A 16,961-nucleotide genomic window follows, 5' to 3' on the forward strand; every position below is an offset into this window, starting at 1 on the left:
CTCTAAACCAGTCCTCTGAGATCCAGTGTTTCAGTAGTTATTAATATGTGATTGCATGAATTTCTGACCTTTTTAGGAACCACCACTGTAGGACAGAATTTGATACAGAAATAGATGGGTCTTTAGGAAATTTTACAAATAAATCTTTAAAGTTATTATTGTTTCACATACTACTGACTTTAGTCTAAACACTCTCTGGTGAGCATGCTAATACTGCTTTCTAAATGATTTGATTGAATTACTTTTATTTTCTGTGTATGAGTATTTTATCTGCATGTATGTCTGTGCACCAAGTGTGTGCCTGGTGCCTGTGGAGACCAGAAGAAGAAATCAGATCCCCTGGAACTGAGGTTACAGATGATTGTGAACGGCCATGTGGGTGCTGGGAATCGAACCCCAGTCCTTTGAAAAGACAACCAATGCTCTTCCACACCGAGCCACTTCTATAACACCATGATACTTGCCACGTGTTTGTTTTTAACATCAGTTATGATCCAGGCAAACACACTATGCAAGTCACTGGGGTGAACACCATGTACATCCAAATGCAGATATCCACACTGTGACCATAGCTCAAAACCCAGTCTTCATTTAAAGACTAGAAATAGAGCCGTTTAGTTAATAATGAAAGACTGCATGTCTGTTGAAGGGACTGCAGTTTATAGTAATATTTAAAAGTATATTTTTGAAATACTTAAAACCATTATGTAATTCTTGAAATTGTGTTGATCTATGGCATTGTTAATATAGCTGACCAAATAAGGTCAATGTCATTAGCTCCCAAATTACAGTCACATCTCTTCTCTTATGGTTCTTCCCCCATTATTGGGAATTTCGGGTTTGTTTGATACCACTCAGTTGAATTTTTCACCAGCATTGAGGTATTTGGAACCCGCAGGCAGTTCTGTCCAAAGAGGAAAAACAGCAGGAAAATTAAACCCTGTGGAATTTCTGTGCAGTCCCTGGAATGTTCTTCAGATGCCTCTGGAGAAGTCCCAGCTTTCCCCTCTCTCCTCTTAGTCCCTTTTAACCGCCTCTCCAAAAGCTCTTTCATTTTTAGGGCAAGTAAGTTCAGCCAATCTTTAAATGGAAAGTATTTTATTAGTTGCCGGTGAAAAGTCAGTGGCCCCAGTGGAGATTTTGAAACATAGTTGAAAGCAATTTTTAGCATGACTAAGGCAGGACTCCCCCACTATAGAGGCTGCCTTCTTAGAGGCAGGTGAATATCACATGTATGGCACTTATGATGCAATCAAAATTGGCCTGTGTCCAACTGAAACACCCTTGCTCTTGCCGCCTTTGCTCGGACTGATGTGCAAGCATCGTCTTGAGCTGGGAATGAATAACCTTCGTCTAGTGGGAATTAATTTCCATAATCCTCCATGAATTAGCAGACAGGGTCCCTGGCTACCTAGAGCCCAGTAAGACTGGATAGCCGCTAAGCGCCACAGGTGTTAGTGACCCAGGAAGATTTTTCTACTGAAAATGTTCCCAGCAAAACTGCTTGTTAAGGGTAGCAGGGGAATAATGATGGTTTATGAAAGTAAAATGTGCTAGTCACATGACTGACTTAGGACACTGTTCTTAGTACTAGAGGGGAAAAAAGGAAAGGTTTAAAAACTCACTTTGTGTATCAGTTCTTCTGTGCACCCTCTTCAAAAATAAAGCACGCCCCGCGTGACGACGGTGCAGGCCTCACTCTTCAGCGGCTCTAGTCAGCTTCACGTGACTGCACTTGGAGTGTGCGCAGTGCAGGCCTCACGCTTCAGCGGCTCTAGTCAGCTCCCAGGTCCCCGAGCCTTTCGTCCCAAAGCTGACTCCTTTACAAATGATCAGAACGTTTGTCTCCTCCCAAAAGGGGAAATCTACACGTCTCATGACCATACACCCCGTGCGCACATGCCACACCCAGATCTTAGACAATACTTTTGATTTCTGTTCATTGTTTTCCAGAGAAGAATGGATTTGGTATACAGGTCCCTTTATCACTCCAACACACACCCGGGTTTCAGATAGATCCCCCCTTTTATTCTTTTTCTCCCTAGGTTTATTGAGGTATACTTGGCAAATAAACATTGTAAATACCTACAATATAGAGTGTGATGCTTTGATGGTGCATAGCTTATGAAACATTACGATTAAACTAATTAGCATATCCCTCATCGAGCATGGTTACACTTGTAGTTGCGCACCTTGACAACGTGTAAACTCTATGCTCTTAGCAATTTTAAATGTACATTATTATTATTTATAGTCGCCATGATAGATGTGTACCATACAGTTACCATGTAGTTATAACCATGTGTACCATACGGTTACCATGTAGTTATAACCATGTGTACCATACGGTTACCGTGTAGTTATAACCATGTGTACCATACGGTTACCGTGTAGTTATAACCATGTGTACCATACGGTTACCGTGTAGTTATAACCATGTGTACCATACGGTTACCGTGTAGTTATAACCATGTGTACCATACGGTTACTGTGTAGTTATAACCATGTGTACCATACGGTTACCATGTAGTTATAACCATGTGTACCATACGGTTACCGTGTAGTTATAACCATGTGTACCATACGGTTACCATGTAGTTATAACCATGTGTACCATACGGTTACCATGTAGTTATAACCATGTGTACCATACAGTTACCATGTAGTTATAACCATGTGTACCATACGGTTACCGTGTAGTTATAACCATGTGTACCATACGGTTACCGTGTAGTTATAACCATGTGTACCATACAGTTACCATAGTTTCAGGTTACTGACGTTTCCATGCTGTGCGCTCCCTGAAGCTTATAGAGCTAAAGTTTGAGAAGTTCGATGTCGAGCGAGACAACTACTGCCGGTACGACTATGTGGCTGTGTTTAACGGTGGGGAAGTCAACGACGCTAGAAGAATTGGAAAGTTCTGTGGTGACAGCCCACCTGTGTAAGTAGTGCCCATTTGTATCACCAGTATTTTAAGGACTCTAAACCTACGTCCTACTAAGTTCCCTAATTACCTTTCTTTTCTGGAAAACGTTATGTTGTTTACTGGCAAAGGTTTGGGTCCCCTAACAGTGGAGCCCTGTCCACCAGCAGCAGCGAAGACCAGGCACCCAAACACGGGGTCCAGCATCCACGTGCACACATGGAGGCAGGGCTGGCGGTGCCCCAGGGGCAGACGCCCCCACCCGTGTCACAGACCTGCTAAGGGAGCTCAAGCATCAGGAAGAATGGGAACTTCTGAGAAGAAAAGAAAGAGCCAGGGACTTGTTTCCCTAGGAGGATCCGTGTAGCGCTGAAACACTTGTTCCTCGGTGTCTATCAGAATGCTGGGGAAAAGCCATGTTGACGCGTGTTGGGGGCTAGCCTGGACTGGACACTGCCCATTGGCTCTGATGATGCCATGTGGGCATTTGCCCCTCACCTAGTCATGCCAAGCAAGGCCAGCTACAGACTGGGGAGAGGGCATGGTGGGTGGGGCGAGGGGGGAGTTTGGGAACTGGCAGTTGACCTGCCCCACCCCCACCCTTGTATGTACATGGTTAAATGTTCCAGACACTAGGGTGGGAAACGCATTGTTTGCTGTCCCGAAATGTACCTCCCTAAAGGGGAACTTGAGCTATTCTGAGCTCCCTGTAATTCTGCTGTCTCATGCTTATGCCTTTTTTTCTGCTTCCCCATTTGAGGGGTATGTAAGGAACTGTGATCCTAGTTAACTCGTTGGCCTGGGTCGTCAGCCCCTGTGGCTCACCTAACCCCAGCTTTAACTCATTCCTCTTGTTATCCCTTTATTTCTTAGTCCTCAGTCCTCCTGCTCGAGACGTTCCGGAATCCCGATACAGCTGCCTGGGTTAGACTCCTTTCTCGCCTTAAAGGGGGAAAAACATCTGCCACTCAAATATCTTGAATGATTTCTGTGGTTTTTTCTTCTCCCTGCAACCATTTTGGATGAAAAGAATATATTTTCTCTATTTGCTGGAGATGGTGTCTCTGTCACCAGCCCAGCCATGGGCTAGCAGCAGGAAAAGCAAGGCTTCAAGCAGATCTCCATCAGATAGAACTCCTGGGTTTGTCATAAGCTTTCAGCTTCTCCACCCTTGTCTCCCCTTCCTAGTTATTCCAAAACGTCAGCTTGTAGTTGCAGTGCTGGGTTCTCAGTGCACTGTGGTCTGTTATAGTTCCACAAAGCACTACAGCAAAAATCTAATTTTGTTACTAAAATACTCTTCCTTGAAAAAAAATCAATTTCTGATACAATGTCTCCAAGTTAGTTCAAAGAAAAGTCAGGGCCTGGTCACCAGAACGGCACCTTCTTGTGTAGGCCACCCTGACTGGACTCCATTGTTTCCTTTAGGGAGTGCTTGTAGCAATTTATCATTTAAACAAGATTAGTGTGTCTTGTTTGTAATTGTAGGTGAGAATCATCTACAGGGAAGTTTAAAATTTTTATTTCATATTTTCTTTTTCCTTTTCTGTTTTTGTTTGTTTGCTTGTTTGTTTGTTTTTCCAGGCAGGGTTTCTCTGTGTAGCCATGACTGTCCCAGAACTCACTCTGTAGACCAACCTAGTCTCGAACTCAGAGATCTGCCTGCCTCAGCCTCCTGAGCACTGGGATTAAAAGTGTGCACCACCACTGCCCAGCTTAATTCATGGTTTTCATAACAAGTTAAAATGTTTCTGTTAAGAGCTTGAATCCCTGAAGCATTCTTTGCACGGTCCTAGCTGCTTTGGGGATGGGAAATGACGGAGGTCATAGGACACCTGCTTCTGTTGGTCCCACACTCGCGTCACACGGCTTTCACTCAAGACAGAGGCAGTCCACAGTTCTTCCCTCTGGTCTGTTCAAGTACGGATCTGCCTGCTCCCAGCAGGTGGTGCCGAAGGGAGCTGCTCATCATGGCTGTCACAGCCCAAATGCAAAAGGAACTTCATCAAATCACTGACTGACTCAATCATATAACTTGTTTCATCTCTTTCTACTTATGAATTAATTTTTAAATAAAATTAGCAAACGGCTCTGTCGCCATCGTTTAGGAAATAACAGCAGCTGAAGTGAGACTGGCGCTTCATACAACGACCACTAAGATGCAGGGGGCCTTCGAGGCTTACTTCAGCTCTAACCCTGTGGTTCCAACTAACCAACACGTCCCTAACGCGAGAGCTCCTCATGGCGTTATGGCTACCGATCAGGAGTCACCTGCTCTCTTTCCTATCAGCATTGCCCTGGCGGGGATTATAAAGAGAAAAGCCGCCATGGCAGGCGTTAGACCGCCCTTTAGAGATGAAGTGTGGTGTCTTTGAGCCCCTCTGTGTCATCACCTCTGCCCCTCAGATTCTCCAGCAGCCGCAGCCGGTGTGAGTGGCAGACTCTGTTCAGACTCACGAGTCGGGCAAGGGAAACAGTGTTCACTCTGGTCCCAACATCGTCCACTATTTCCAGAGTCTCTGGGCCCTGGGTTCAAATCCTGGTTCCTGCGTGCTTGGGAAGATCACTGAATTTTAGGTTCAGTTACCTATTCTACAGAAAGAGGATGACAATAGGGTCCTTATGAAGGTCCAGTGCTAGGACTTGTATTCTTTTAAGCGTTTTGAATTTATATTTACAGCAAGTTGCTAATCTATTGTCAACAAATGAATAAAAAGCTAGAAGTTTTAGCCAGGTGTGATGGTTCACGCCTTTAGTCCTAGCACTTGGGAGGAAGAGGCCTGAAGGTCTCTGAGTTCAAGGCCAGCCTCATCTTCAATGCAAGTTCCAGGATAGCCAGGACTACCCAGAGAAAGCCTGTCTCAGAAAAACAAAAACAACAACAAAGAAAGAAAAAAAGCTACAAGATTTGACATTTTCAGAGAGGTGTCATGTAAACTTAATAAATGTGTTTCTCTCCTAGGCCGATCGTGTCTGAGAGAAATGAACTTCTCATTCAGTTTTTATCAGACTTAAGTTTAACAGCAGATGGATTTATTGGTCACTACAAATTCAGGCCCAAGAAAATTCCCACAACTACAGCCATGCCTGTCACCACCACGATCCCCGTGACCCCAGGTAAGTTCTGCTGTTTGCAAGTTGGCGCTAATACTTTAGTACTCTAAAAAGAAGTCTTTGGAAGTAGAAACTCTTCTTATTTTCAGGCAAAATATGAAGGTACCAGAAAGAGAAACAACTAGATGAAAACTTGGGTGAGACAATAATGAAATTTCATTGATAAAAGAAAGGCAGGCAAGAATGCTAACCAGCTAGTGGCTTGCATTAGCCATGGGCGAAAACAATGGCCATCTAAGACTTACAGGCAAGCAAGCTGATTATAATATAAACACTGTCTTTATAAGCCCAGTGTTCCCTTACTGGTACATGGCAAAATTCTTCCCTTCATTGTTTTTTTTAATTTAACATAATAATTGGCACATATTTGTGACATATAGAATTTGATCCATGCATACATACATACAATGGTCAAACCATAGTAACTATCATTTCTGTCTCCTTAAATATTTGCCATCTCAAATCTGAGCCCATCTCTTCTAGTCCCTAGAATATATAATTTAGGGCTGGGGAGGTTCCGCAGGAAGAGGTGCTCGCCGTGCAAGGGTGGAACCTGACTTTGCTCCCTGGACCCACCTAAGTGGAAAAAGAGAATCCCACAGAGTCGTCCTCTGACCTCTGCAAACACACCTTCCCATAACAAAAAGGTTTTTAAACTTACTATTTTAACTGTTTATAATACAATGAATTATGTAGTCACACTATAGTGCTGCTGGATTCTAGAACAGTCTTCCTGTTTATAACTTGATGACTGTGGTTCTGGGTCACCTTCCCTCTCCTTTCTATCTTCTTACAATTTTCATTTTATTACAGAAAATTCCATTTTAGGTTAATGTTCTAGGGCTTTGATATCTGCCAGTTTTTAACAACAGCCGGTTTAAAGATTTGGGGGTTTTTCCCGCATCTTAGAAGATGTCATATATATATATATATGTGTGTGTGTGTGTGTGTGTGTGTGTGTATATATATATATTGGAGTAAATCAAGCAAAACTGTTCACTAATTACAGAAGCTGCAGACACTCGGGGGTCGTGATCTAAGAAGTTACAAAGGCAGTGGGGCCTGGTATCTGGTCTCTATGGCCTAACTAACTGTTCCACCCTGTGGGAATTCAGGAACTCAGATTAGAAACCTCAAATTAGGGCCAGGATTAAAGTGAGAGATAATAGCTAGGCTTTTTGCCCTCCTCTGATAGAACACAGGCGTGCCCCAGAGGCTAAATAAAGCTTGGTACTAAATGAATAGTTTACAAGTTAACAGCTTTTGTATGGCTAGGATTTTACAGATTTTCCCCTGGTAAGTCTGAGCTTTAAAAACCTAAGTTGAAGATTTAATTGAAGATTCTTTAGCATCAAAATAAACCATAAATGCAGAACGCTTTACCATTATAGAATATTATAGTTTTCTGTCTGTCTCAGTTTATCCGAATAGTTAAAGTTTAATAAAATGAGCAAAGATAGCGAACCTAGACAAATTCTACTTTCTCTGAGCGCTCCTGCTCCACAAATCAGCCAGCTTGTGGCCTGGCTGCACGCTGCCTCATGTCGTGAACTTTCTGGACAGACCCACGGTGCCAGCGGCTTTCTGGCTTTTAGCTCCAACTTGAACTTTCTCTAAAACTGCAAATGTGGGTTGCAGCGAGCTCCCAACCATCTCGCAACACTTAAACGAAGGCTTGTCAGGCTCAGCTTGCCTTGAGCACACCGTCTGCTTCAAGCCTATAGTCTTGTTTGCCCAAGCTCATCCTGAACATCAGTGGACGTTCTCACGGTCGCCTCTGCCTTCCTTGATCTTACCTTATCACTAGCATCTGCCAACTCTGCATGGACCACATCGTGACTGAATGAAGTGAATGAATTATAAGGAACAAGATGATGAACATGCTCTTAGCTGTTTGGCTAAACTATGCTGTGACACAAATACAGAGACCAGCGGTGAGCCGAGGACAGTGACAGAGCCCTGGCAGCTAGCTGGACAGTATCTCCCAAGTCACTGACTTGCGCAACTGTGGGGGGAGAGGTTTCTGTTCCCTGAAGCAGACTGGGAAACAGGAGTCACAAATGAAGGCTTGAAGTGCCTCTGAGACATGTTATGCTGGCAGACATTTGGGCCGCCAGGCCAGAGGGAGAGGTGTATATAGAGTCAGGGTCATGAATATGCAATGGGACTTCTAAGGCTGGGGAGATGGCTCAGTAGTTTAGACACCTGTTCTTCCAGTTGACTTCAATGTAGGCACCAAAAAGAGCATTCTCCTGCAGGACTTCTGGTGGTTGAAAGAGAGAGGGAACAGGACAGTTTAAATGACTGTAAAGAAAATAGTTGGCTGAAAAACAAACTGTAGAAACCAGTTGCTATAACTAAGCAAGTAAAAGCGAGCTAGTGTTGATTGATTAGGGACCATGTGGGAGCTCAAATCACTGACCCTCCGACGTTGGGATGGGGTAGCCATTAGATTAAATAAACAAGCCTGAAAGAGAGGTGGCTACCCAGGATATGAGGATGTCTAAATATGCTGATTAAGAGATCAGCAATACATGGTTTTACTTGAGGACTTGTGAGCCTGGGTTTGAGTGGTACATAGACCAGAGGATAGTCCCTAATGAGGCTGAAACTAGAACCACCCAAAAATGGTGGACCCTTGAGGGTTCGTCCATGAGGAGGATGGACCTCTTGGAGATGGTGTAAGAATGCCTAGGGAGAAAGGCTGAGAGCCAGGGCCAAAGATCCTGAGTGCAGAAATTGAAATAAAGACCAGAAGATGAGGTAGGCTGTTGCGAAATATTTAATTCAGGATGTGTTGCATTCGTTCATGCTATGGAACATTTGTTTAATGATGCAAAGATGTGCTGCATTCTTTTATGTTCCATTTGCTTAACTCTATGAAGCTGTGTTACTTTGCCTGCCTAAAAACACCTGAAGAAATACATAGAGATTCAGAGACACACATTCACATACACAGAAATCCCATAAAAAAACAAAACCATAAAAAACAAAAGCCATAGTATATACACAAAGGATCTATGAAGCTAAAAAAAATGCTTTGCTTTAACATCATGAGACGACCACCACAGATGCTGTTGAGTGTTTTCTGCTGGTGTCTACTGCTAGGCATGTAACCCACCCTTGGGAGTTGTTTGTTTCCCCAGGGAAACGTCCTTGGATAAACTAATTTCTGTGTTTTGTAAGGAGAGGAAACTTTGTAAATACAGTAAAAATGTGATGGTCACTTAATGCAGTAGACTCTGCCCCCTGGAATCTGAACCAAGGTATTTCAGGCAGTGTTGACCGGGGTGATGGGGCCTGACTGTCGGCTGAAAGAAGCACTGAGTTCCGACCCAAGGCTGCAGTTCCCAGTGCACCTCAGGCCAACACTGCCACAAACACCCCAGATATATATATACACATACATGCACACACATACATATATATACATATATATTATATATAATAATTCAATATATATTATAATATAATGTAATTGAATTAGTTTTTGGCCACCGTACATTCAGGAACCTTTGAGCATTGCCAAACTCTTTGTGACCCCCTCAATCAATTACAGAACCCCATATGAGCTGCAGTGCAGTCTTAGCTAGGGTTTCTGTTGCTGTGAAGTCTATTTACTTCATCTTATAGCTTGTAGCTCACCATCCAGGAAAGTCAAGGCAAGAACTGGTACAGAGGCCATGAAGGAGAGCTGCTTACTGGCTTGCTCCTTGAAACTTGCTTAGCCTGCTTTCTCATACAGCCTGGGACCACCAGCCCAGGGATGGCACCGCCCACAGTGTGTGATCGTTAGTCAAGAAAATGCCCTAGAGATTTGTCTGCATGCCAGTGTTATGGAGGCGTTTTCTCAGATAAGATTGTCCTTTCCCTGATAGGTCTCAGTTTGTGCCAGGGCGACAGTTTAAGCTGTGAACTAGAGGCATTGTTGCCTCACTAGTTAGGGCAAATGTTGCCTATGATCGTCAGATGTCACCTGCAGAACAAAGTCACCGCCAACTGAGAGCCACTGTGGTTGGGTCTAATTTTACCTATAACTTGATGGATGAATCCAATAACTGTGTTACGTTGAGATCCTTACAGCCCATACTGCGTTCAAAATTAATACTCAGGGATTCCTGGCATCAAGCCTAACACTTTACATGAAAGTAGCTTTCCTAAGCTCCTGAACAATGGCATCTAGATGGCTGCATATTTTAAATAAGAACTATTTACATATTTACACCAAGAAAGCACCTCTTGCCCTCATGAGAACACCATAGAATTCCTCTTATGAAGGATTAACCTGTGTTCTATCAGTTCAGATTGGCTATGCTGCTTTTTTGGTTTATGTTTGTTTGTTTGTTTGTTTGTTTTCCCTAAGCTGGGCACACAGGTTAATTCTATTACAGTGTGGAGTTCATATAAAGCATTGGTTCTCAACCTGTGGGTCACGACCCCTTTGGTAAAACTCTACCTCCTAAAATATTTACATTATGATTTGTAAAAGTAGCAAAGTTACAGTTATGAAGTAGCAATGAAATAATTTTTTTTTTGTTTTGTTTTTCGAGACAGGGTTTCCCTGTAGTTTCTAGAGCCTGTCCTGGAGCTAGCTCTTGTAGACCAGGCTGGCCTCGAACTCAGAGATCCGCCTGCCTCTGCCTCCCGAGTGCTGGCAAACAATGAAATAATTTTATGGTTGGGGTCACCACAACATGAGGAACTGTATGTATTAAGGGGTAGCAGCATTAGGAAGGGTGAGGGCCGCTGATACAAAGGAAGAAGAGAACAAGGCTAAATTTGGATTATCTTTGATCTCAGGTTTAAAATTCAGTGGAGAGTATTGAGTTCCTGTGAGAAAGAACAGTAGTTGGTAGAATGAAGAATTTCTCTGCACGGTTCATAATTATTTCATTGCAGTGGTGGGTTGGTGGCTCAGGGACATGAATGCTGATTTCAGATGACCAGATTCTGATATAAACACCAATTACAGTGGAATTCGCTTTCCTGAATCTCATGACTCCATTCTTTGAATTTCTTATTCGAATTAGGTTTAAAACCCACTGTGGCCCTGTGTCAGCAAAAGTGTAGACGGATGGGGACTCTGGAGAGCAATTATTGTTCAAGCAACTTTGGTAAGAAACAGAAACCCAGCCTTTCTCGCTAATGAGAAACTTGAGACTGTGTGCTTAATCTCCAAGGCACTCCCTCGGCTTGTCTGGTGGTGGTTTGGCAACACCAGTCATTTACCCACGGAAGCATAGCCCTGTCTACCAGAGTGTGTCCACCTGTGCTCTTTGAACTGTTTGGCTTCACGGTGAGAAGAGTAGGCTTTAGAAACAGTGCCCCCTTTCCCCATATCAGTTTAATGAGTTGACTCTTACACATGACCCTGCCACTCTGTATTCTGGCTGACTTCATGAAAAAGCCAGCACAGTCTTTTCGCCCTGTTTCTTTCTCATGCATCAGAGAATGATTTTCTCACATCTGGGATTCAGCTCAACTACACTAAATGATTAAACTCACATCCAAAAGTTGGCCTCTCTCAGAAAGAAGTGCAAGTATCGTCTCAGCCGCGGGTTTCCAGCATGCTAAGGGGAAATGTAAAAATCTGCCGTCCGTCCGTTTGACGCTCTTGTAAAATGGACCCCGAGGAGGGAAACTCAGCTTGGGGTTTCTAAGGGACTTTTCCCAATTAGGAACTTGCATCATCGTGAAAAACACTTGAGAACCAACGATGCCAAATTTAATCTTATCAGGAAAAGACAGATGCTGCACTCAAATAGGTTATCAGAAACAAACGTGTCCGCCCTCCCAAAGTTCCTGCTCACTGTCAGTGCCCTAAGTGGTGGCAATGGCCTGGTGCCTAGGGACTGTCTTGTAGGGAAGGGTCTTACTGCAGTTTTCGTGCTGAGTTCAAACAGCTGCCTAGAAATGTAAGCAAATATTGCCAGGTGTATCTGCGACCACACCCAGGTTAGTCTTCTTTGGGAGACGAGCGAGGAGTTGCATCTCTGTGCCTTGGGGAACCCTCCCCCCATCTTCCTTGGCTACAGACTGACATTGCGCAGTGACCTCCATCACCAGGATCAAAGGAAGGTGTGCTAGGACTTGGGACTCTAGGAGCCTGGCATATTACATAGCGCTGGGGCTCACACTGCCCTGCGGCATTGTTATCTATGTCTAGAACTAGATTTAGCCTATTGTCTATGACTCACTTAGATCGCACAGTGACCAGACATTATCCCTGAGGGACAGTGAGCTCTCAGCTGTGGATGGAATCCCTCCCCGGGGGCAGTTTTTGGTTCTGTTAGGGAGTGCTAGTACAAACACACAGCTCACTCTTTAAGTTATAGCTCAGTTCTTGACTTTGATTTTATAAATGAAATAAACAGCTAAGTACTCGTAAGTGAGGTTCATAACTCTATCCATTAAGTGGCAATCTATCCACATGTTAGAATATTTTAAGAGGATCTCCATCTCCTCTTCCTCTTTCTCTTCCTCTTCTCCTTCTCCTCCTCATCCTCCTTTTTCTTTCTTCTCCTCCTCCTCCTTCCTTCCTTCTTTTTTCTTCTTTCTTCTTTTTTTTTCTTCTTCTTTTGTTTTTTTTGAGACAGGGTTTCTCTGTGTGACAGTCCTGGATGTCCTGAAACTCACTTTTTAGACCAGGCTGGCCTCAAACTCACAGAGATCCACCTGCCTTTGCCTCCCAAGTGCTATGATTAAAGGTGTGCACCACCACTGCCTGACTCCACAATCCCTTTCTAACCTCCATTTTAGCCATCAATTTTGAGCACTCTTTAACATTAAATTCTCATTTCTGAAATGTAAAAGGTTGAAAATCATTCTCATCTCTGTTTGGAGTTGCCTTCACCATCTGTTTTCCTCTACAGTGTTAGCGGGCACCGTCATCACAACCGTCACCCGCGGTGGGAGTTTGCACGTCACAGTCTCGATCATCAGCATCTACAGGGAGGGCAGCCTGGCCATTCAGCAGGCTGGCAAGAACATGAGCGTCAAGCTCACTGTGGTCTGCAGGCAGTGCCCGCTGCTCAGAAGAGGTGAGGACGGAGCAGACAGCCTCTCTGAGCAGGCAGTGGCTGGGGTAGGGAAGTGGAGTTGAGGTTAACACATTGTCCACTTCTGATGGGGAAGGAAGCCTTCAGTCATGAACATAAAGAGAAAAAAAAACATTTATTTTTATGTTCTCTTTTTTTAGGTTTAAATTACATTATCATGGGACAAGTGGGTGAAGATGGGCATGGCAAAATCATGCCAAACAGCTTTGTCAAGATGTTTAAGAATAAGAACCAGAAACCCATGAACGCCCTGAAGAACAAGCAGTGTTAGCCTGAGCTCAGCCACTTCAGCTGGACTTGTTCGTCGCCTCTGAAAGATCTCTTCTCCCCACATAGAAAAGGCCCATATGGTTTAACACTGAGCATTCTGAGAGATGGGGCTGTTACTCCTCACGTGGTGGGGGTGTGCCCCACTCCAGTGTGGCTGGTGGAAATTCCAAGCCTCGCTCTCTGAGACCCCTCCCACCCGCTGCCTGATGGGGACAGCAGCAAGCACAGGCAGCTTGTAATATACGTCTCTGTAGAAAGATATTCTAGAATTGAATTGTATGAAGATATAAGAAGGGTTTTATAAAGTGCAATATTTATAATGATATTTGGTTACCTTTAAGCATTTGCTCCAAGGTGTCACATTTTTCTCCTGCATTTTTTTAAATCGATGCTTAATAAAAATATTTTAAGTGATTATAACTTGTTCTCCCAGAAAGTATAGCTGTGGAACCCCTCCTGTTTAACAGGGTTCACGATGCTATTTACCATAAGATTCTCACTGCGTCAGCTCAGAGCTGGCACTCTAAGAATTCCAGGGATGAGACTCTGATGCAATTATAGTTCAGTGCCAATGCACGGTAAGCACAGCACCGGAAATGAAATACTCCTAAATAGGGAGGCTGTGGAAACTGAGTCAGGCAGAACCATAGAGCTTGCTGGAAACCAGCTGAATCAGTGAGCTCCAGGTGAAGTTAAAGACCCTCAAAGAAATAAGGAGAGTAAATGAAGGTACACTTGTCATTGGTCTCTGGCCTCCGCACACACATGCAAGCACATGCACAACACACATGCAACAAGGGGAGAAATATGCTTAGAACAGAAATTGAGTCAAAAGTGGCTATAAATAACAGACAACATTAACAAAGCTGAAAGTTGCTCTTTTGAAACAAATAATATAGCTCAGAAAACTCTGCAAAGATTAAACATAAAAAACAGTAAAGAGTAGGGGCTGGAGAGATGGCCCAGGGGCTAAAAGCATAGGCTGTTCTTCCAGAGGACTCAGGTTCAATCCCCAGCCGTCTGTAACTCCAGATTCCAAGGAATCTGACACCCTCTTCTGGTGTTTTTGGGCACTGCATGCATATGGTGCATAGATGTGCATGCCGTAAATTACCCATACATGTAAAATAAAATGAAGATTCTAAAATAAAATAAGATTCTAAAATAAAATAAAATAAAATAAAGTTTCTAGAAAAGAGAACCAGGTAAAACCAATTTTATGAATAAAAGAGGACCTTTTCTCAGGTTTGATAGATTTAGTAGTATTTAGAGTTCTGGGCACAGTGGTGCTCACCTGTAATGTCAGTACCCATAAAGGCTGAAGCAAGGAGCATCACTTCAGCCAAGAAAGAGAGGCCAAATAGTAAAACTGACACACTTCCTCACTACCTGTCTCTCTCTATCCCCTCCCCCCCCCCAGCAAAGTGCTCATACTTAGATGGCATTATGAGCTCTGTATGCCACAGGCTGGGAAACAAGTATGAAGTAAGGAGAAATGTAATTCCTGAGATGCAGGGAGGGGCGCCTAGCAACACAGACTTAAGTAGAAAAAGACATCCGGTAAGTATTTTAAGATCGATTGTCCTTCAAAGAAACTCCAAACTCAATTAGATTTATTTGTAAAGTTTATCAGGCATCTAAGGGACAAGAAATGTGCACCTAACACAAGATATCCCAGAGTGTATGCAAGGATAGGACCCGGGGTACTTTCTGCAAGGTTAATAACCTTAATTCTAGAAGTTTAGCAGACAGTAGGTGCCAGGGAAATATCCAGTCTCATTTCATTTAGGAACATAGGTGCAAAAGCTCAAAAAAAAAAAAAAACTTACCAAACAAAATCCATCGAACAAATAGATGGAGATCAAGTAGGGCGTAGCCTAGGAATGCATTCAACAGGTGAAAAGTCAGTGGGTATACTCCAGTGCACTAAGAGTTTGGTGCAACTAAACACTCAGAATCTTAAGAGCTCTACAGGCTTCTTTTGGTACCATTCTTCTCAGATGAGATATATATACCAAGATCATTATATATATATATATATAAAATATATATAGTTTACTTATATTATATATAATATATATGATTCTATATAATACCTACATAGTCCTAAAATACAAGTTTCTATAGCTATCCTCTGCTATCTTTCTTTGGTTTTCCTAGCTGATGTGTCAGGTACAAGGAGACAGCAATCACATCAGGTGGGTGGTGTAGAAATATCACTCAAAAGATTTATCTTCAGAAAAGTTCCATCCCACAGTGCAAGGGGCACAGCCTCCAGACGGTTCACGGATGCCAGGCCCTTAGATGCTTGAGTAAGCCCAGAGCTCTGGTTCTTTGCTAGATATTCCCAGTTTGCTATGGGCCCTCCTAGTCCAGATGTAGTTTGCCAATCAGAGCTTAGGCTTTTAACCATAAGCAAATTTGCCTAGCAACAGAGTTGACATGCCACATTATCAAATTGCTAGGTAACAAATTAGATGAAACTGGGAATGCAGTGCCACTGGTCGAGGGGTTGCCTAGCAACTGGGGATGTAGTACCACTGGTCAAGAGGTTGACTGGCACAAAGCCTCGGCGTGTGTCTCCAGCATAAACCAGCTGCGTGTGGTGCACAGCTGCAATCCCAGCTCCTGTTAATAACGCAGAAAAGGATCAATATGATTCCACAATTTTTTTCATGTCAGAAATAAACCTTGAGTAACCTGTGAATAGAAGAAAATGTCATTAATGTCACAGGGAACCCTTTGGCAAACTTCATGACTAACTACTAAAAGCATTTAAAATTAATGATCAAATGATTATTTTATACACTTTTGTATAAAATGACCATTTCTATTAAAAATTTACTGGAGGATCTAGACTGTGTAGGGAGGGAAGAAATGGAAGGTAAGGTGCAACAATTGGAAAGGAAGGAATAAGGTCAGTGTAACACAAAAATGATATGTTATCCAAATAAAAAACTCTGCTGAAGAAACTTGCGGGAAAATAAGGAGTTGTTTTATCATAAAAGGGAGAGCTGGCGAGATGGCTCAGCAGGAAAAGACACCACCAAATGAGCCACAAGAGTCTGATCTCTAAAACTCGCACAATGGAAAGAGAGAACTGACTCCTGCAAATTGTCCTCCGGCCTCTACACGCATACTGCAGCATGTACGCCTATCATACACAAACACACATGTGTACATGTGTCTAAACTAAATAATTTTAAAATGCAGTTTAAAATAAGAGTTTTACAGGTTTGTCTTAGATATAAAAAATAGGCTCTAACTTCAGGACAAAATACTGAATATATTGTACTTTTTATCATTAAAAGTTTTGAATTAAGTAGCATTCACACTTAAAACTTCTTGTTCTGTTTTAACATCGGGTCTGACTATGTAGCCCAGGCTGGCCTGCAACTTGCTAGGTAGCTTAGGTTGGACTTAAACCCCAGATCTTTGACTTCGGCCTTCTCGGTGCCGAGACTGCATGCACATGTCACCATGCCTTGTCGGTGGAACCTACAACTGCATCCGCATGGATGCATTCACAGGTATTCAGAGCTGTAGTCAGCCTGTGTTGTAGTCAGAGGAGTTCCGGATCAGACACAGAAATT

The 16,961-nt window shown here is 43.1% G+C and overlaps 1 protein-coding gene across 1 annotated transcript in view; it reads left to right on the forward strand.

The window, feature by feature from the left end:
- The window catches only part of Pcolce2 (procollagen C-endopeptidase enhancer 2), a 47,884-nt gene extending 34,231 nt beyond the window's left edge, over positions 1-13,653 (forward strand). Inside the window, exons 5-9 of the mRNA XM_038322678.1 lie at positions 2,808-2,944; positions 5,889-6,043; positions 11,071-11,154; positions 12,913-13,080; positions 13,239-13,653. Of these exons, the coding sequence (XP_038178606.1) occupies positions 2,808-2,944; positions 5,889-6,043; positions 11,071-11,154; positions 12,913-13,080; positions 13,239-13,369 (675 nt within the window). The 3' untranslated portion in view covers positions 13,370-13,653. The remainder of the gene's footprint in view (positions 1-2,807; positions 2,945-5,888; positions 6,044-11,070; positions 11,155-12,912; positions 13,081-13,238) is intronic.
- Positions 13,654-16,961: the final 3,308 nt, after the last annotated feature.

The sequence above is a fragment of the Arvicola amphibius genome, chromosome 3 (genome assembly GCF_903992535.2).
Source record: "Arvicola amphibius chromosome 3, mArvAmp1.2, whole genome shotgun sequence".
Classification (NCBI taxonomy): domain Eukaryota; kingdom Metazoa; phylum Chordata; class Mammalia; order Rodentia; family Cricetidae; genus Arvicola; species Arvicola amphibius.